We start from the raw sequence: 22,027 nt of genomic DNA, 5'->3' as shown, positions 1-22,027 counted from the left end.
TCGGTGATGATCCCTGTGCTTAATTTTTTACTTGATTTTTAGTTTTTTAGTGTTCCTCTTTTATATTTCAGATATGCTCAAATCAATAATAATCTAATAATTATTAAAATCAAGTATTATAGTCAAAATAACACTATTTAAAATAAAAAAAATCTACCAAAAATAACTGAAAACCTTCATTGCTTAAAGCTGTTTTATGTATCTGCAAAAGTCTAAAGTCAAGAAAAAGAATACCGTGAAAAAAGCCCTTCAATTTAGCCCCAGGGATCTTCATTTTTCAAATCAACAAGTAAAAACAGACAAGTAGCAGCATGAAAAGTATGCACACAGCAGTTGATTTACTTCGCTACCAAATTCACTATGAAAATATGTGCTTAATTTCTTTTACACTGATCACTGTAAAAAGACTTTTATAAAACTAGTATACTCTAATGGTACTAAAACAAGAGGAGTAAAGCGGCAGAAGGCTGTCGTCATGCCTCCTGAGGCAGAGACGTATGCAATGAGGGCATATTCAAGCCTGAATGGTTGATCTTGATTAGAGCGAATTCCCTTACCTGGCCTACAGAAAATACCCCCAAGATGCCACAACTCAAAATATGACAATGTAATGACTTAGAGAAAATATAAATAAATCCAAATACAAGCTTCTCAAATTAAGGAACCCTCTGAACTTTCCTTCCTTTTTTCACTCCCTAACTGACCATCTTGAGTTTCATAGCCAGATCTCTCTCGGACCTTGTGTGTGGGCCCCTGAATCCTACGAGGATCACATTGCTCTTCCCCCTGCAGACCCAAATACACACAGAGATATATGCACACACACAGGCTTTAAAAGGTGCACCCTGACAGAACCCTCATCATCGCAGCGACCTATGTCCCATCTCCACTTACCTGGTTATCCAATTACCCTACAGACTATTCAGCTACAACATTTCCATCAACATCTAGCTCACCCCCCAAACCCCACTATGGTTTTCTTTCTACCAGAATACTTCGCTGGTGGTGGTCTGCAAGCAGAGTTTTCGTTTAACAACCAGTGGTCAGATGTGTACATCCCTAACTATATTTGCTGGTCTAAACCACATGCAGGGCTTGGAGTACTGGTGGCCTGAATGACTCTATCACACTTCCTCCCGCCCTCTGTGCCTGGCTGCTTTACTCATCAAGGTCCTGGCCTGTCCCCGCTAAGACAGATTTCAAGAGGACGCTAAAAATGCAGCTGTGATAAATAGCGACAGGCTTAAATGCTTCCACAAACAGGTATCTGCAAATTCCTATCCCATGTGCCCTTTGGATTTGTTTCAGCAGGGAAGCAGCAGATAATCGGAGAGAGGAGGGAGGCATGCCAATAAAAAAAGGAAACAAAAGCTCTAAAAGGTAGAGGCCAGAGTTAAACATCAACAGCCAATGTAAAGAAGACATTGCAGCAAAGTTGTTTTCCAAACCATTGCATACAAAAGCTGCAATGCTTGGCGTTCAAACTGGCTTTTCTTAATTTTTAAAAATCAACGAAAGTCTTCATAGATCCCCATTTGCTAGCTTGCCGTAGCTGCCATTTAAGATCAAACTTTCAATGTAAATGATCTGAAGGCAAAAGATGTTTTTAATTTTTTTAGGTTTTGTAACAACCACAAGCCATGTCAGATGTCATGTATTGCTGACAGTGCGTACACTGATTAGACATTAAACTATGACCACCTACTTAAAGGAGCATAGCGTAAGTACCAGGATTTTTGCAGATGTATGCCCCCCCTGGCGACAAGTTGAAATGACACCAGTGTTGTGCACGTGCAATGGAGAAGAGGGGAAAGTATCTGCCACTACGACTGCACAGGTCTTTTGTTTAGAGGCATAATGTCTTCTGGGGTAAGGAAGTCATAAATATTGAAGTCATTCCCTGTTCTCTCACTAATGCATTGATTATGGTGGAGACTCAAAAAAGTAGCCAGATGAGCGAGAGCGCACTGTGCGTAACACCCACACACACCCCCAAAGAATTTGACCCAAATCTCTCTCTCTCTCATGAACTGAATAATCCAGGCCATAGAGGCCCACTGTCTCTATAGCTCATTTTACATATTGGGCAATTTAAGGGCATGTATGGGAAAAAATATTAATAATATTAGGGCTGTCACGATTCATCGAATGATTCGAGGACCTCGATTCATAAAATTATCTGCTTCAAAGCTTTTTAAACAACACAGAAAACTACGGTGAACCAGCTGGTATCGACAGAGCTTTTATCTGCCAAAGCTTAGCTATGAGCATAGCGCTTCTGCTCAGTCTTAACCATTCCTCTTTCTTTTGATTTGTCAACATGGCGGCCATGCAGCAAATCACGTAAAGGATCATACCATTATGTGAAAACATGGATGGGTGCAGCTGTGAAGATATTGGGAACAACAAAGCAGTGCTCTTTCACGGCAGAGTAAAAATACCTTTAAGAACAGGTTCCACTACAAATCTACAGAGACATGAGCTGCCAATTAAGGATAGTTTGGTTCTGTTCTGTGGATTTCTTAACAGTTTTTTGCCAATTTGTGCAACAAAATACATTTGACTAAAATATTACATTGTTCTGCAAATCAACTGCTGTTTGAATTCAATTTTAACATAAACACTTATTTTTTTTCCTGAATATACCCCATCTATTAATAACTGCACAGTATTTTTATTTTCTGCTGTGCATCCATCCATCCATTTTCTGTCACGCCTGTCCCTTGTGGGTTTGCGATGGAGTGCTGGTGCCTATCTCCAGCTGTCAATGGGTGAGAGGCGGGGTACACCCTGGACAGGTCGCCAGTCTGTTGCAGGGCAACAGAGAGACAAACAGGACAAACAACCATTCACACACACCTAAAGACAATTTAGAGAGACCAATTAACCTAACAGTTAACCACAGTTTTTTTGTACTGTGGGAGGAAGCCGGAGTACCTGGAGAGAACATGCAAACTCCAGGCAGAAAGACCCAGGGTCGGACTCGAACCCAGAACCTTCTTGCTGCAAGGCACACAGGGCTACCCGCTGCGCTGTAAAAACCTGCTAAATGTGCTAATTTGTTATTCGATTACTCGATTAATCGGCAGAATTATCAATAGAATAATCGATTACTAAAATACCTGTTTATGACAGCCTTAAATAATATTTAACTTAAAAAAAGTGCACAATGCACCTTTAATGTACTCAGGCACGACTAGAGAAACCATAATGTTCCCAAATAAGTTTATCAATAGCTGGGAATCCTCTCTTTTTTCGTCTGTTTTTAATGTTGCTCTACAGAACATCGCATTGCACACTTAATTCCACACATAAGCATTTTGCACGTGTCCAAGTAAAAAAAAAAAAAATTATTCTTCGATGGTGTGCCATATATTTTAGGTACAAATACATGTACCGTTTCATCCCCATTATCTACCAACCACAACTATGAACAAGCCAACAACCTTAATTTAGCTTTAAAAAATAAACTCCCACACATGGCTTTGTTCAGCAAGATAATTAACAGAGCAATTTGCAAAAAAAAAAAAATGGATTGCATCAAAAAACACATACTTCTAAAAATAAAATCCAGCATTTTACTCACAATGCAAAGTGCAGCACTACAGACCATGCATGACTAAACATTTTATGACCTGCAACAAAGACAGTGGAGTCGAACATGTGAAGGACTCCCTCAACGTAAGACAGACCAATTTCTATCCCAAGGTACTCTCTTGGCATACGCCTCAGTAGAAAGTATTACAGAGCATCAGTGTCCACAGCTGCAGCCTAATAGCATGCAAGCCACGTTTTGTGCTGAATGCCATTTTACCTCTTCCTCATCATTCGTAGGCCTAAGCTAAGTGAGTTCCCGTCAAGGTTTAGGGCATCCCAGCTGTTTTAGTGGTATAGAAGGAGCCCCGCTTTCAAGAAATTAAAATCAAACATTTTTAATAAGCAAAAACAACGATAGCATATGAGCTGCATATTTTCTTCACTGAAATACCGCTGGCACCCAAGCATCATAATAGTCTACTTTTTGTTCTCTATATTAGTGATTAGGCATCACTGTTAATTATTCTTAGGCATAAAAAACAGCACAGGATGTCTCGGCTAAAAGTATGTTATTGTCACAGCAACCGCAATAATGAAAAGAATGATGCATGGCAATGTTATTATTATTATCATCTTTTTAACAAGCCAAGCACATGAAAACTGTATTTATCTGTATTTTTTGTTATTACAACAAGTATAAGAACAAAGGCCTGCTGACATCTGCAGCTGGCATCCTACCTGTTAACATGACACTTATGGGAAAACTAAAGTTGCATGTTTTGTAAAAATAAATAAATAAAAAATTAGCACTACTTGCTGATGCTCCTTAAATAAAGTGCTAAAGAAAGGCACGGGTAGAGGTAAGCATGGGTGTAGGAGCATGGATAACTACAATCACCGGCCACTTTATTAGGCACGTCTGTCCAACTGCTCTTTAACGCAAATTTCTAAATCAGCCAATCACATGGCAGCAACTCAATGCATTTAGGCATGTAGACATGGTCAAGATGATCTGCTGCAGTTCAAACTGAGCATCAGAATGGGGAAAAAAGGTGATTTAAGTGACTTTGAACATTACTTGGTTGTTGGTGCCAGACGGGCTGGTCTGAGTATTTCAGAAACTGCTGATCCAATAGGATTTCCACACATAACCATCTCTAGGGTTTACAGAGAATGGTCCGAAAAAGAGAATATCCAGTGAGCGGCAGTTCTGTGGGCGGAAATGCCTTGTTGACGCCAGAGGTCAGAGGAGAATGGCCAGACTGGTTCGAGCTGATAGAAGGGCAACACTAACTCAAATAACCACTAATTACAACCAAAGTATGCAGAAGAGCATCTCTGAACGCACAGTACGTCAAACCTTGAGGCGGATGGGCTACAGCAGCAGTAGACCACACCGGGTGCCACTCCTGTCAGCTAAGAACAGGAAACTGAGGCTACAATTCACACAGGCTTACCAAAATTGGACAACAGAAGACTGGCAAAACGTTGCCTGGTCTGATGAGTATCAATTTCTGCTGCAACATTCGGATGGTAGGCTCAGAATTTGGTATCGACAGAGCTTCAGTTTAAAACCAGACACCATGAAAACATGGATCCATTCTACCTTGTATTAACAGTTCAGGCTGCTGGTGGTGGTGTAATGGTGTGGGGGATATTTGCTTGGCACACTTCTGGCCAAATCTGCAGCATCTGCGTGATGCTGTCACGCCAATATGGACCAAACTTTCTGAGGAATGTTCCCAGTACCTTGTTGAATCCATGCCACAAAGGATTAAGGCAGTTCTGAAGGCAAAAGGTGTAAATAATAAAGTGGCGAGTGTATAATTGGAACTTCAGCCTTGATCTTTCTGTGTTTGATAAAGTCCACTCACCTCTCGACTTTACAATTTCATCTCCCTTCCCTCTCTGTCCTCCAGAAAACCCGCCATAAACTGCAACTACTTCAAAAGACAGCAGCTTGCATCATTACTACTTCACACCTGTACATTAACTCCTCTGGCCTCCTGTCACATTCAATATAAATCAACCCTACGAACATACAAGGCCAACCACAACTTTGTCATTTCATACATTTCTGACTTTCAGATCTACCCAAATGAATACAAGTTCAAATTATTTGCCATGTTATTTATCTTTTTATTATTTTATTTAGCACCATGTTTATCAAGAGGGTGATCTTAAGGTGGTTAGAAATAAAATGTTACATTACAATAAAAGGTGAACACAAACAAACCACACTACTGAAATACTTAACACTGTTAAGTGATTTAAAGCAAATTTTGCCTTTAACATGCTCAAATTTATTTTTTTCTAGCTATTTGCTGGTTTGACAGAGTTCATAACTTTATCATACAAGCAACTATAAATTCTGTGTAGGTTTATATTAATTTTTATTTAACATGTGACAGTTACTGCATCTGCAATATTGACTGTTCTGGAGGCCAGATGCTGGGTCAACACTTTAACCAGGTCATAATCACAATATCACAGCGGTACATTAACAATTCTCTTCGCAAATGCATTTGTTGGCTTATCTGTATTTAAACAAAACACCTTTTTTGCAGTTTGGCCAAAAATTCTGTTTTACACTGGGCAGCAATGCCGTGAGCGCAGAGAAAAGAGCCATGTGCATTTGATACTGACAGTCCTGAAAGTGCTCTCTGATCTTCAGCAACTGACTTGATCAGGTCAACGAGAGGCTGAGACACCATGAGGGGCAAGTCATGCCCCGCTATAAACACACCTGTGCAAACTTTCTGGTTACGCACACGGTCGCCCACAGATACAGGTGTCTCGGTTCTGTAGCTGTTTCAGAGGTAAAGAGGAGACGTGCTGCAGAATATGTGCAGCATTTGGTTGCATATTATTCACTATTTATTCTTAACAACACCGACAAAGGTCGATATCCGACCCTTCTTCAAGAAAAACGTGTCCATGCTAACTCAGCCTGAGCTAGCGCGTTACTCTTCGTCATGTTTTAAATAAAACGTAATAGCAAATCGCGAGGAGCTCCCTGCTTGGTCGCCCGTGTTTATCAGCTAAGTTACTGGAAACGAGGGAATAAATGCTGACAGATGGCCACAGGTGGAAATTCCACTGATCAATTTAACTGTAGGAGCAGTAATAGACACTTACAGAGAGAAGCTGTTCTCAGATGTTTGATCTGCTGAACTTTCAGTCTTGCTGGTTCACATGAATCCAAAGAAAACGTTTGACCTCCACTACTTTTATTCTTGCCAACTGTGGCCAGTTTGAAATGTTCTTCCAAAAGTTAAAATGATGGAACACCGACAAATGTCCGCTTTGCAAACAGCCGCCCTACTCTCTTTTTGATTGGCTAATGTCCCAGCTCTGCCAGGTTTCAATGGTTGAGTGCAGCTTCAGTTTAAAACCTTGAATATAAAGTCTGAACGGAACCAAGTGGATCTGTTGTTTACTCCAATTTTCAAATTAGCATTAATCCGTCGCAGTGACGAAGAACTTTAACCCATGGGCTAGATGGATCAAAACAAGACTTGTAGAAATTCCCACTCCAGTAAGCAGCAATGGTTGACTTACCCTTTTAGCTTGTCATTATAGTCTGAATTGGCTTGGTAATGACCCACTCATCTAAAATCAGATAAATGAAGCATAGGAAAACAACATTTAAAACATGCTGAACAGCCCACGGACCAGAGTTTGAGACCCTTGGGCTAGACAACCAATGTGATGTTTACTCCAACTTACATCCCAATTTAAAAAACAAAACACACAAACATAAAAGCTTTGCTCATTACAGCACAGTACAAGGGTGTGCTGTAAGCTGCTGTTTCTGATATATAGAATGCCAAGACAATTCAAGCAGGACTTAACCAAGAGAACAGATGTGCACTCAGCGCTGTTAAAATAAAATTCTTCCACATAGTTTAAAGCAGCACCGTGTAAATTTTAGCCACTAGGGGTGCTAAACCTGTTACTTCCAGCTTTAGCACCAATGAAAGCTAGCAACACTGCACAACCGCAAAATTAAAGAGTCTCCCATATGTTTTGGAAACTGATAGACCACTTTGAACCAACAGATTGGGAAGCCATCGAGTTACTTGTAAAGACGAGTTCCCCCGTCTACATTAAATCCTAAATCAGGGAAACAAAAATATGTTTGATCAGGTAAGTGTCATATCTGGGTTTTTTTTTTTTATACTGGGTAAAATGGTTCTTCCATCCTGAAAGTAGTTAATACATTATGTTTTCAGAAAAGGGAGGTTAAAAAAATTATCTCTGCAGGAGCTGCAGGCCTGTAAAAACTCTGACCAATTACTGCAGTTCACGCCAAAGAGCAGAGATTTGTCAGAGTTTTGGTCCTACTCTTCAAGTCAATACGTGGCTCAAAACTTAGTGTGCTGCTTTAGCATGATGTTCCTAAAGCCGGGCATACACTGTACGGTAGTTTCAATCGTTGTACTCATATACAGCTCAAACTGACGGAAAAACTGAACTCTTTCAGGTGGAGGAAATCACACCTTTCTCCGAAATTTCTAATCTTGAGAAGAAACAACATATTAATAGTCACGTTTCCATCAACGTTTTTAAACACGCATTTTAAAGTATTGCTGATGGAAAGGACAAAATTTGAATTAACTCACTAAATTAAACGAAAAAATATTTCCACCTGCTTGAGGTGGTTTTTGACTTTTTCCGAAAAACAGTAAATGCGCTGAAACAGAGATGGAAACACATTTGTCGCATCAGTTCTGATATAGCGAACATTTACCTCACTTGACTGATCGGCTGTTTCTGCTGCCGGCTTCTTCCTGGATATTCCCTTAACACTCAAAAGCAGAGCTCGAACCAACAACAGATACGTGTGAACCGACGAGGAGACACAAGCATTTGTAAATCTCATCCGTGAAAAAAAAAAAAAGTTAAAATAAAAATCAGCACATTCATTAAAGCCTCGCTCTATAACATCTACTTCCTGTTTATTACAGCCAACGTCAGACGAGATTACGCTGTGCGTCTTCTGGTTAATTCACTACAGCAAAGTGAAAGGAAACACATGCACATTTTCTTTTTTGCGATATTTTAAAAGTCATATGAATTGGATGGACACAACTAGAATGTAGTAACCCACACAGTATAATGGTTGCACTCGTAATAACATTTATTGAGCAATACTACTACTACTACTTATTACTTTTAAAATGGCTATAAATATGCCTGGGAATGCAGTTCAAAACTAGGATCTATACAATAAAGACCGTGGGAAGCAGTGAAAACTATCCTTGTATTTAGATAAGAGAGCCCTACCAGCTGAAAGGTCAACACATTTTATTTCAGAAAACATCATGTGGCGTGTTACATCAACTTAATTAGACAAATTACACTCAGAATTTTGAAGGTTTCCTCTGTTTAAAACCTCAAACATTTAGTCTGGTATGCTCCTGAGAGTAAACAACATGGTGAGATGAAACAAGCTGTCAGAGGCCTTTAGAAGCACGTTTGTAGTAGCTTACAGCTCCAGGAAGGGATTAAAATAAGTAATTCCATGGTAGGAAAATAGTCTACAAGAGAGGACATCAAAAAGAAACAGGTTTTCAGGTTTCCAAGAAAAGTTAACCTGAAAGCAGAACACAAGATGCTAAAAGAAGTCTAAAAAAAACCCTCAAAATCTCATCACGGGACCTACAGCAGTCTGTTGCTACTGTTGATATGAAAGTTCATGGTTGCCCAATCAAAAAGAGAGTGCTCAAGCTTAAATTTCATTGGAGGTGTGTACCAAGAGGGAAACATTTGTTATCTAAGAAAAGCAAAAAAAAAAAAAAAAACTAAAGCTTGCCCAAGATAACTTGCCTGAGACAACTTAAACTAACACCATTTTGCCATCCAGAAATAATTTTCTGTGGACAGATGAGTATAAAATTGCCTCGGAACAGGGGTCATGTTTGGCATGAACCAAATACAGCCTTCCAAGAAAACAACCTCTTACCAACTGTAAAGCACAGGCCTGGAACGGCCCTGTTAGAGTTCACCTCCATTTTTACCATCCAACAGAGAACGACAAATCTGTGTGCAAGAATGCGGTACCGCGCACGTGACGTCACCGTCTCAAGAGCAACGCCCCTTTTGCCGCTTAGGTAGGGCATACAGGAGAGAAAGCACGGATAACCCAGCTATTACAAGCGCAACAGAACCAGCGATCTGACCGACTTTACAGCCGTTAAACTTTCCCAAGACGATGTCCCAGGCACACGGTTTACTGGTCGCACTATGGAAGAACACATCAACCTTCAGCTCAAACGATGGCTTGAGGTTAGAGGGCTTAAAAAAACTGGCCGAGTTGATGAACGGTCAGCTTTGTTTTTTTTTCCTGCGCGGCGATCATGGCAGTGTCGGCCGTTTTTTTTTTGTTGTTGTTGTTTGCAATCACCGTCAAGGAATCGGTGTATGTTTAATGTTTGTCTCATTTGAAATGTTTTTGAGTAAGCTATCCTGGTAGCAGGCTATCATGTTAGCGCCTGCTACCATGATAGCCTATATGCTATCATGGTAGCAGGCGCTTCTTTATTAACATGTCGGCCACCAAAATACTCTTACCTTGACTTGATGTCGCTGGAATTGGGTCAGGATGTTCTTCGGTTGTGCCCTTTCCTCCGACAAAATGCTTGCTACATATGTACGTGAATTTGGTAACTTTTTCCGGGTTGAACTGTTGTGTAGGCCGACCGCCCCGGTGTTCCCAGCGCACACGTTTCTCCTTGGCAGTCTTGAAGAAAACATCCTTCATATGCAGCCGATCAGCGTACCTCGAGTCGCTGTTGCACGTTCCATAGCAACAATGTTTAAAAACCATGGTCTTAGATTTGGAAAAAGCAGTCGTTTTAACGAGTAAAACCTAGGCTAACGCACGTCTCTTTTAAAGCAAAGCAGCGGCGGGTTTCAAAAGTTTGCCCCACTGCGTACCACGTGATGTGACGTCATTGTGACGTTGTGTTTCTAAAAATAGCTCGCGCGCGGTACCGCATTAAAACTGAAGTAGAACTCGTTCTTGCAACGTGACAGAGACCGAAAACACAGCAGTAAATCCGCCAAGGTCTGGATGAGAGTTTAGAAATGTGCTCATATGCGGAAAAACCATCAAACATCTCACAGTTGACAGTGAGGCTACATCCAAAATGTTCTAATTATGGCTCATAGGTTCTGTTCCTTCAACTTTCATGAGGTCAACAGTAAGAACTCTATTGTGGGGAGGAAAGGAGCTTCGGACTGCTGTGCCAATTTCGGACAGCCTTTAACTCATACGTCTTTACGTGACAGAAAAGCACACGTTGATTCTAGTAAATCCGGGCCTACAGCCTTCCTGATAACAAACTACAAAGCACACACTCTCTTCTCTACAGACGTTTTTGTTAATTTCCATGAGGTGGGCTGTGCTTGTACTTTAGGGACGGATGATAATTTAATAACAATATATATATTCATTGATAAATGTGTGGTGCGATAAAAAGGGTCAATAAAAAGTTCAATAGAAGAAAGGCTAGAATGTAAAAGGAAGGAAAACCTATCATGCAAGTTAATACTACAGCCACCACATCCTCCCAAACAATCACAAATGCAGATCCAGGAATGCTCCATGACCAAGCTCTGCCACAATCTTTCCTTTTTTTAAAAACTTGGAGCTTTGGTAAAAAGTTGGTTGAATAAAAGGGTTGAATTTGAATTCAGTTTTTGTGTTTTCTTTACTTAAAAAAATAATAGTTAAAGTTCAGTCACTAAAATAAATTAAAATTTTACAAATATTCTACTTGTTAATATCACAAAAAACAGAGTACATTAATTTAAGATCTAAAAACAGGAAAATCCAGGAAACCCAAAAAAAATTAGCAGCTAAATTTGTGAGCTAAAGGGAGGAAATGGGTGCTTCTAACGAAGGACACCATAAAGGGGATTAAGGAAGGTTAATATTCCATCCTGCTTTGCAGCAGGAACTACTGACTAGCTCCTTTCACCTCTACTGACCAAGAACAAAAGTATCATTGAGATGAAATGGACTGAGGGCACCAATGGTGAAGGCAGCAAGTTCCCCTAGTTTAGCGAGACCCCTTCAATTTTCCACAATTCTCAGTGTTATTTACACTATGAAAAAGCCAAACATAACTGAAATGTAGAGTATAATGGCACCTTACATCTTAAAGTGGACCATAATATGTGCAAACAGCCTTTGCAGAGAGTTAGGAACAGCTCAGCTACATACTCTCAAATAGATTGTTTGCTTTATTACTGGCTAAGCAGCTCTGTTTTTCCCCCCTCATCTGCTTTTCTGTGACAGAGCTGTTGCCACTACTGAAGCCAAAACTCAGTCCCAAAGTGAGCTGCAGGTAAGAGTTCATGCCAAAACTGTCAAATGATTTATTGCAGAAATGTGTGGTCTTCCATGAGCAGGTTTTTCCTACAAATCAAGAAGGCATTTACATCTAAGCAATCTATTACACAACCTTGTGACTGGATGAGTTCTATGCATTTGGAGCATTAGGGCCACAATTTAGGAAGCAGTTCTGATTCTTTAAAATCCCAACCCATCCTGTTGCATAAATTTCAAGCAGATCTCCACCTTTTTAGCGTCACTTCTGCGTCACATTGATTCGAAACACATTCTACGAGCAAAATTCCAAGTACTGCAAAGACAAAGCACTTCTACGTGAGGTCTTTCTTTAAAGACATCTGCATACCGCTGTGGGTGCATTAGCCCTGAGAGAGGGAGCGTTTGCAGCTGCAATATGTCACACTAATCCATCATGATCCCTAACCCCACCGCTCCACACACAAAAGGCCGAGTGAGAGGGAGAGGACAAATAAAGTTCAAGAGACCGGGAGAACAAATGAGCGTAAGACAGAGAGAGGGACAAAGCGTATTTGAGTCTCAGTATGAAGCGTAGAAAGAGAAAAGAAAACAAATTTGAAAACATGTTTTTTTAAAGCGTTTTGGTCGGGTTGTAGGCCTTGTGTGAAAAGTTTACATATTATGTCGTGGTTGACTTCATATGACAAGGTTTGGTGCTTCCACTCCGGAGAGTTTTAAAATGTAACAAGAGATTTCAATGAACAGAACAAACCCTTTCTGGAATGAAAATATATGCTTCTGCCGTGATTTAGTCACACACAGGAATTAACAGCCGTCTAACCAAAGTCAGAATTTCTTTTATTTGTCTTTTGCGTAAGCTCGTGGAGGGGCGGTTGGTTTGGTTTGTGATTAACCCAGAGATTGTGAAACAAACTGTTACTCGACAGGGCAATCATCAACTGTATCAGCAACACTCCATAAACACCTAACCTACTTGGTATCCGTTTGCTTTAGTTTCTATGAAACTGAGAATATGAAACTTAAGGTGGCTGTGACTCTCAGAGAATGTCCCCCAAAAATCCTCTAATTTTTGTGCACAAAACATAAATGACTGAGTCCATGCTACCCGAAAGCATACAATACACACCTAGATCTGTCTGTGTCACCTCAGCCATTGTAACATTTGTAAATGGTTTAGTGTTGAAATAGTTGAGACCATAAACTCGACAAGATTTTTTTCTCAGGACCAATGGGCAAATAGTTTTATTTTTTACTGTAATTTTAAATTTAAGTCTATTTAGTTTGCCAATTATAAGAAATTTTCAAGACAACATGTTAAACTATTTTATTTACAAACGGCACTGACCGGTGTTTCTGAAACCTTTTTTTCTTTAATATATGATACCGTAAGAGCTGAAATCCTAGATATTAATATCAATATTGTCCTATTGTCCACTACGGTTGTCAAAATAATCAATATTTCGATAAATCGTGTAGGGCTGGGCAATTAAAACTATAATATATATCGCTATAATATATAAGCTGCTACCCCCGCGACCCGACCCCGGATAAGCGGAAGAAGACGGACGGACGGATGGATATCGCGATAGACACCTGATCAATATCAATAGAAAATATGTCAGATAAAATGATCTATAACTTCAGTGAACTCCAATCCAGAACTGCACAGCATTCTGGGGTATGTAGGCAGAGGAAAGGATTTAGACTCTCAACCTTCTACGGCCAAGCTAAAGCCGGGCATACACTGTACGAGTTTTCGCCCTTTTCAGGCAGATTCTTCAGTCGTCCGAGAATTTTTTGGATCAGGACGCATGATCAAGTTTTAGCTTGATCGTGCGTCCTGCGTGGTGTAGTATACAGGGAGTAACGAGGGGCGATTCGCCTCTCACGACCACGTTCCGATCAGGAATTGGACGGACGGATGAAAATCAAACATGTTTGTAATTCAGTCGGCCCTTGTGAGTGATCGTGAGCGATCGCAACGCGTCCTGCTGTTGAAGCAGAGCTACGAGCCGATTTCCCCCAACCTCGTGCACTGCGCATGCGCACAAAAGGAATTTCCTCTTCGTCTTATCAAATCAAAACATGGGAGTGGACATGGAGTTAAACTACGGAGGAGCGACTCATAGAATTTCAAAGGCAGAGCGTTTTGTTCTTGTGAGCCTCATATTTAACAGTGAGCATCAACATTTCCGCCTTTTTCTTCTTCTACTGTTGACATTTGGCTTCCAGGTAGAAGAGTCCGAGTAGCGCCATCTCTCTACAGGGCTGAGTCCGAACGTGTGGTTTTTGAACGTACAGTGTGAGCAGTCAGGTCGCATCAGAGCGTCGGGCCACACAGTGTAAGAACATATATCGTGAGCAGTGAACTTTTAAACCCTGCAGTTTCGTCGTACAGTTTAAGCTGTATCTGAGCACAACGATTGAAAATATTGTACAATGTATGCCCGGCTTAAGCAAAGTTGGTGGTAGGGCTGACCTCTTTTTAAAAGATGAAGGCTACGTTTAAATAGGGTTAGAGTTACAATTTAAATTCTGCTTTTTCCCCATGTCCTTATTTCAAATAGCTAAAAAATAAATAAATAATAAGCGATATAGACTGATGTGAAAGGCTTAAATCGTGATACATTTTTTCAGCCATACCACACAACTCAAATTAAAAGATAGCACATTGCGTCAAAGATTGATACAAATCAACCCATTCACATTTGCCAAAATGTGGCCCTTCTTCTGGAGTCAGGAGATCTGCATTATCAGAGATACTCAGCCCCACTTATCCCGTCAATCGCTCACCTCACCAAAAATTGAGAATGCTGAACAATGCTACATGCTAGCTGCGCTAACGATACAAGCTAATGCTACCACATTGATGTGTAAGAGCAACTTAGAAATATCAGTAAAGTTCCTTTATCTGCAACAGTGAATTTGTTGGATGGATGGCATGGGCTAAATCTGTCCGTTCAACCTTTTAACAATAAAATGTGTTGTCTCGGGCACATTCACTTTGCGCACTTTGAATAATGGTGAACACCGGACAGTTTGTATTATCTGAAAATTATACGAGTTTCTGAAAGCTAAGAAATTGCACTTGACAGACAACATTATCACTGTAAATTCACTCAGGTTTTTACAGGAAGCCCAAAAAGCAGTTTCTTAATCTTGTCCCTCTAGCATAGTCAAGAGGTACGAGCAGAGGAGAACAGCAGGTGAGCGGAGAAATGTGTAGAAAATAGGTTATAGGACTACCACTTTGATTTCTTGTTAGTTTTGGTACCAAAAGAGTGGCTGACGAAGGAACTTCTGACTAAGAAAAGTAACGGGGGAGCTGTATATATCTGGGTTGAAGTTTGAGTGATTGTAGCGCAATAGTATCTAATTTTTATTTTATATAGATTATTCTTGGTGCAAATTGAGATGTCCATTGTGAGAATCTCTTTAGAACAGTGTAAAAAGTTTATACAATGGAAGTGAATTTGTACTTTGTATGCATAGTGTGCATTGCACACACTAAAAATGGCATCTCTTTGGTGAACATTAGCATACTGTTTGCAGCTTTATTCATGTTGAGCTGCATTTGTATGTATATGTTTGCAAAGGGTACCTTGCCTTGTTATTTTCTATACAGTATGTGTTTGTGTGACTAACTGAATATTATTCTCCACTACTTTCAGTTTCGCTTGTCAGAAGGAGCAGAGAAGTCTCCATGTGCTCCACTATCAGCCCAGTACAGCGGGTACACCATGCAGCACCGGGCAAAGACAGGCGACAACAAGAGATATCCTTTCCCAGGCTTACTGCATAAATTCAGTTCACTTGAAAATCAGTATATGGCTCACCACTGTTTTGAAGTGTATGGTTGTCATACCTGTGAAAATCTCCTGTTATCCCACAAGATCAATGTGCCAGCGTGGCGTGTCAGCGTTTCCCATTGGATTAAACTGCATGGTAGTAGAAGGACTATGATGTGGGCCTGTGTTTGCAGCCAGGCAGGAATTGTCACCACAGTAACACAAGGACTCTGGAATCTGAAGGGACTGTGTCCACGGCCAGACAGGAGGACATTGCAGAAAAAAATACCTTTACATAGCTTCTAATGTTTTTAAAAGCTGTTTTATAAAAAATATTCCATTATTTTTGTAAATATGTTCTATACTGATCAAACCTTACTTAATACAAAATCATGTGTTCATGATAGTGGTTTTCTTTATGGAAAACTTAATACACTCTAATCAGAGTCAATTTTAATTACCTGCCATTCCATGTTTTGTTTTTTTAGGAAAGTCAGTGAAACTGTGACCCAATTGGACATTTTCTGTCCTTATCACAATAAAACAAGGCAAAAGTGACCATACGGACGTTTTGAGGCTGAGACGTTGACAGGTTAAATTATAGCTTCGCCGACAGCCCAATGACGGGGTTCTGACGGTCGGCTCTCTTTTGCCAAAAAAACACTTTCCAGCTGCGAAGTCAGAATCATGCTACGCTTCATTCTGCTGCCGTAAGAATCAACGCCAGAAAATGTTGATAAACTGACACCTTAGTTGGCTAATAAATAGTAAAGAAACTTAAAAAAAAAAAAAAACAGCCCTCTCCCCCTCTGTTATTCTTCCATTGAAGGCGCTGTAGGCTAATGAGGCTAATAATAACACAGGTTATGGTGGTGTCATACTGAAGCTGACAAAGCAGTAAAGAGCAGGAACCCAACTACCCTGCTGGAAGTTGATCACTGAAGAAAATATTCTACAAAATTACCAGAGGCAGAAATTGTACAGGGCTTCTGCTGAGTACATCTGCATGGGCAAGATCCTCGTTTACACTGTAAACATATATTTTAAATGCACCAGATCCATATTTGATTTAATACAAAATTTACTCTGACATACAATGATAATTTATCAATCTCACAGTAGTAAACTGTATTTGTATCCAAAGTATTTTGACAGGCAAATGAAAGGACACAGTTGGACACAATGAATCAAAACGAACATACCTCAATTAAAGCTACTAACTTGCTAAGAGTTAGCATGTTTTTAGCAGGGAAGATACACTTAAATATTTTCTAGTTGATGGCTGAACTGTTCGGTTCTTATTTGTTTTGGTGTGTTGAAGTACAGAGAGTTTCCTATTGTAATTAATCATATTTTTATGCTCTTCACCAGCAAAAACTATGTGCCGTAATAAATGTTGCAGTACTGGAAATAGTATCTAGTAACAGTATTTTTCTTGGTATCTGTGTCGAGTTTGGAACTTTGGTATTGTGGCAGGCAACCGTAGTGTCCAAAAATATTTGGGTTGTTGAAGTTATAAAACATGGCTTAATCTGTTTTTTAGAAACAAGAAAAAAAGTCATTCAACAATGTTATGGTTGGAAAGATTTGCAATTTAGCTAAAACATTGTTATAAATGATTGAGTACTTACTATTTAGCAAATGTCTGCTGCCTTAACTGAATATACAGAGATTGTACCACAAATCAGCTATGTTTTGTCAGCTACTGTACATCAGGTAGTGCAATATTGTTGCTAAACAATACACAACAAAGGTTGCTATAACTAACAAGTGTATTGCAAGCCATAAAATATCGCCAGTCCCTACTTCCAAGTTAACAGGAATATAAAGTTTAAAAAAATGGTGTTCAAAATGACATGACAGTCCATTACCCCATGCAGCTAGGTACAAAATCAATTCTAATCAACTATTGCAATGGACAAAAGGGGAGAAGTAGTACTTCCCAATCCCACTTAATGTGTTTGTACCATAAATAAATGCTACAAACAAGAATTCTTGCAAAACCTTTAAATAGTAGTGATCCACTAATCCAACAGCTAGACTGAATTCAGGCCAATTTTTAATTATATTAAATTTTCACTTTTTTGGCCCTCAAAAGTGGCAGTTTTTGGTCAGTAAAAGCATCAACAAACAGCAATTTCCTTAATGAAGATGATTTCCGTTTATTAAAATCAGGTTTAGGCTAGGGGCATAAGATTTGATGCATAGAAGGAGTAAAATCTCGCAATCGCTTAATTTGTATTTGATTTACTGGACTGGGTGGGATTACAGTATTTCAATAATTTAAATACTTATCACCATCAAGAGGTAAAACTGGTTGATTCTGATCTCCAGTAATGGACTGTTCCACCTAGTGTGATGTAACTGAATGAGCGAAAGTCAAAATGGGTCAGACCAAACAGATATCGGTACCGGCCGGTCAAACTGATCGGTGCATCTTTATAAAAAAAACAATATATACAAGATGCATCATGTCCAAATTTGCTTCTTTGTCTTTTATAATTGTCATACTGTATTGCAAAATTCTTTAAAAAACAAAACAACAAAAATGTACTTTTAAAACTGCTGCTTTTTCCAGTAGCAACTTAAAGAAAGTTTACACAGTGTTATTTAATGCCCATCTTTTACGTGTGTTTCAAACACACACAAACTCCCGTTGGATCCGCATTATGGCCACTGGTGAGTACTTACAGGTAGTAGGTGAAAGTGCTGAGCCCAGTTGGGACGGCGGTCAGTCCTCTCCCCGAGCAGTCGGCTCCCCCGTCTTCATCGCAGCTGCATGAGGGTGAGCATACGGCCGTCGACTGCCCTTGACCGGAGGCGCTGGGACGAACGAAGCACCACAAACATATCCAAAACAAATCCGCACGCATGTTTTTGTTTTTCCCTCCTCTCCCCGGTCGGTTCAGGTGGAAGCGGTGAAGAGGAAGAAGGGGGCCTTTGTTTGCGGCTTATTCTACCCCGGACGTCGACTTCTCATGTGGTCGGCTCGGTCGAGGCATGAAGAGGGGATGAAGCCCGAGCCGTCGGCTTTTTAAAAAAAAAAAAAAAAACATAAACCAAATTCAACGTCCACCCCCCGCAAAACAAAAACACACGCCCGGCCAAAAATGTGCACATGAACGCTTAGCTAGCTGAGGTGTAGGGGGGAGAAACCCTCACACAGCCACCGAGGACGAGCACGTTACCTTGCTGTGAAACATTTCTCAGCCCTGTTTATGTCGTATTTAGTCCATAAAGTAGCTCTGCTGGCGACAGGAGCGGCAGTCTACCTTGCGTTTTTTGCGTTTTCTCTGTCCCATTAAAGAGCGAAAATAACACCTATGCGCAGTACACGGGCAAACGCGTCGCTGGAAGCGTGAAACGCACCGGGACGATATCTTGCGTGCTGGTTTGTTCCCTTGCAGGAGAGCACCGTCAGTTTTCAGCCATTCCTCACGTTCCCCTCCACCTCCCCCCTTTTCTCCTCTCCTGACACCAACAGCGTGTTGTGCAGCTCGACGGGCACCCTACCGGACAACCTGCAGCAGCAGCACTGGGGCCCCCGGCCTGTGCAGCTCTGAAACCTGCGCTGCAGCGTCACACTGCCAAACCAGAGAGCACACTCCCCCGTCCACAAGTTTGAACACAGGTCAAACATCTCTGCAGGGCCATTATGACTGCTGATAGGTGTATCTGCATGTAAAAAAGGGCGTGCATTGACTGGTGACAACTTTGTGCTCCATTATAGTGGTTTATTTGGCAAATATATATATATATATATATATATATATATATATATATATATATATATATATATATATATATATATATATGCTTTGTTCAGTCCATCAATGTTGCACGAGAAGGTTTAATGTACAGAGAACGTACCGCTAATAAACACTTCAAGCAAAAACAGAGGATCTCCCTTAATGGGACCTTGTAAATTAAAAAATTCTTCATTTTTGTCCACGATTCATTAAATCTACTCAAACTGAAAGGTTGCATTTTTCTAAACATTTTTTGGGGGAAAAAAATCTAATTTATTTCTAAAATAGAAGACATATTTTAAGATTTTATTAATTGTTAGTAGGGGTGCCAACAGGTTTTGCTGGTGCCACGTTAAGAGGTTATCTAAATAAATCTTGAATGAATGAATATTTGGTTTTGGGGCGAGGGGGTGATGAAAATGATGAGATGTAGCCTAAACTAAAATTTAGAACCAATCAGAAAAGATTATGCTGACCTAGTTGAAATAGACTTAGTATCAACAGTACTGCCTCATCATCAGAAAAGACCAGGTAACTGTGTGGAAGTAGTCTTTTTTTTAACTCAACAGGTATTTTTTTATTAGAGAGTGATAAGGCAGTGATACAATATTAAATAAATAGAGTGCAGTGCCATTAAGAGAATGAGTTAGTATGAGCTAGAATAACTTTTTGGCTGTTTTAGCAATCTGGAATTGTTGGGGAGTGTGCTTGGGGGGGGAAGCATTGGCTACTTTATGAGAAGCACCATACATACAATGTGGGACATTTTTTTTTTTTTTTTTTGCGGTTTTGATCCATATTTACATGACAACATCACTCAGTTTCTGTAGATTTGTCGGCTGCACACCCATTCATTCACATGATGCACATCCTCTGTTCCACCACCTCCCAAAGGTGCCTCGCTGGTTCTTCAGTGACTGCGGAGGCTACTGTAGAGTACAGTGAACAACTGGTCATGTTCAAGAAATCCATTTGAGGTGATTTGAGCTTTGTGACATGGTTCTTGGGTGAAGTAGCCATCAGAAGATGGTTACAACGTGACCATGAAGGGTTGGACATGCGCAGCAACAACTCTAAGGCCGGTAAGCAATAATGTCACAAGATAATGTCCCAGCCACCATTACACAACCACCAGGAGCCTAAATGGTTGGGATCTTCTGCCACTGTAGACTATCTACTTCAGGATTGAATGTGTTGGACATTCAGAGTTAATGTTTGGTTATTTGAGCTACTATTTGAGCTATCATATCCTTGAACCGGTCAGCCCATTATTCATTGATCTCTAACATCAGCAAGACACTTTTTGTCTACACAATTACCAATGACTGGATGTTTCCCCTTTTCAAACTATTCTGAGATGGTTGTGCGCGGAATACTCCAGTCAGACTTGCCCATTTGGCTCAAGCAGCCATTACACATTAAAAGTCACTCAAACCACCTCTTTTCTTCCATTCTGATGTTCAGCTTGAACTTCAGAACCTTGTCTTTACCACGTCTAGATGCCTAAATAGATTCAGGTTATGTTATGTGATGCATTGGTTTGCTATTTTTGGTACCAAGCAATTGAACAGGTGTGCCTATTAAAGCGACCTGTGGGAGTATATTACACCCATATATGATCAGTGTAGATGGCATGTTTTGAGAACTGAATCATAATAAATTGTAAATTCTTTGTGTGAAATCACAAAAAACAAAAATTTGTTTATGGTTTAGCTTTAGCAGTAAACTCAACAAATTTTTCACACTTTAAACTAGTATAGTAAAAGGATTCATGATGTATGAAACGCTTAAAAAACAGGCATAACAATGCCCCCTTGATCTTGCAAACATGCGTGTTTTCGCAAATGTTTACTAAATGAAATCTCAGTCAGTTCTGTTGCAACAAAATGCTACTCATGCAATGAAATATAAGTTACAATGTTAGTCTATTTTCTGTTTGCTCCTTTCAATGGATCATAAGTACATTGTTTCACATAGCAGCAAAACTCCCAGTACTTGCAGGCTTTCACACTGTGCTTGAACACCAGTGCTTTTCTTCACTAATCTGATGTGATGGATAATTGACTGGGTGGAGACCTTACAAAAGGAGCTTCATGATGTACAGAGTTCAGTGGAGATTACATTAAGTACGCTCGGATAATTCAGCGTTCTGTACGTGCCACATCCCTGGGAATGTTAAGAAATAACTAAATACCAAGAAATAAACTGTTGTTGCAGCATGTTGTAGAATAATATGCTGGTAAACAGCACTCAAGAGTAATTTGTTGGTGCTTCTAAGAGATATGCCTTAAAAAACAAGTCCACAAAGGGTTAAGTAGCACCAAGAATGCAGAGGCCAACGATTCATGCCTCTAGTGGGTTGCACATTGTTGTTTTTAGGATTACCTTGTGCCGTGTTTGTCTGTTTAACCCACAGCACACAGGAAAGCCCACTAAAAGTTTAATTACCTGTAAAAAAAAAAAAAAAAAGTAAACTTTAACAGCTCCTGTTGACCTCTTCTGCTTATAGAGACAGCTTAAAGGTTTGCCAGACAAGGTACTTTGCCTTCTGTGTGTGTTTTTAAGTAAAAAAAAAAAAAAAAGGTTTACCATACACATCTGGGAAAGACATA

General features: G+C 40.0%; 1 protein-coding gene across 2 annotated transcripts in view; it reads right to left on the bottom strand.

Annotated features, from left to right (window-relative positions):
* lgr4 (leucine-rich repeat containing G protein-coupled receptor 4) overlaps positions 1-19,244 on the bottom strand; it is a 42,903-nt gene extending 23,659 nt beyond the window's left edge. The window contains exons 1-2 of one of the 2 annotated variants that reach the window (XM_012850743.3): positions 18,855-19,244; positions 18,358-18,696 (exon numbers count right to left, since the gene is read on the bottom strand). In XM_012850743.3, coding sequence (XP_012706197.2) covers positions 18,358-18,539 — 182 coding nt within the window. In that variant the 5' untranslated portion in view covers positions 18,540-18,696; positions 18,855-19,244. The remainder of the gene's footprint in view (positions 1-18,357; positions 18,697-18,854) is intronic. The other variant, XM_012850744.3, reaches the window with a different exon arrangement.
* Between the last annotated feature and the right edge of the window lie 2,783 nt (positions 19,245-22,027).

Source organism: Fundulus heteroclitus, unplaced genomic scaffold (genome assembly GCF_011125445.2).
Source record: "Fundulus heteroclitus isolate FHET01 unplaced genomic scaffold, MU-UCD_Fhet_4.1 scaffold_38, whole genome shotgun sequence".
NCBI classification, from domain to species: domain Eukaryota; kingdom Metazoa; phylum Chordata; class Actinopteri; order Cyprinodontiformes; family Fundulidae; genus Fundulus; species Fundulus heteroclitus.
Note: the sequence above shows the minus strand (reverse complement) of the source record. Positions and strands in the feature narration are given on the sequence as shown.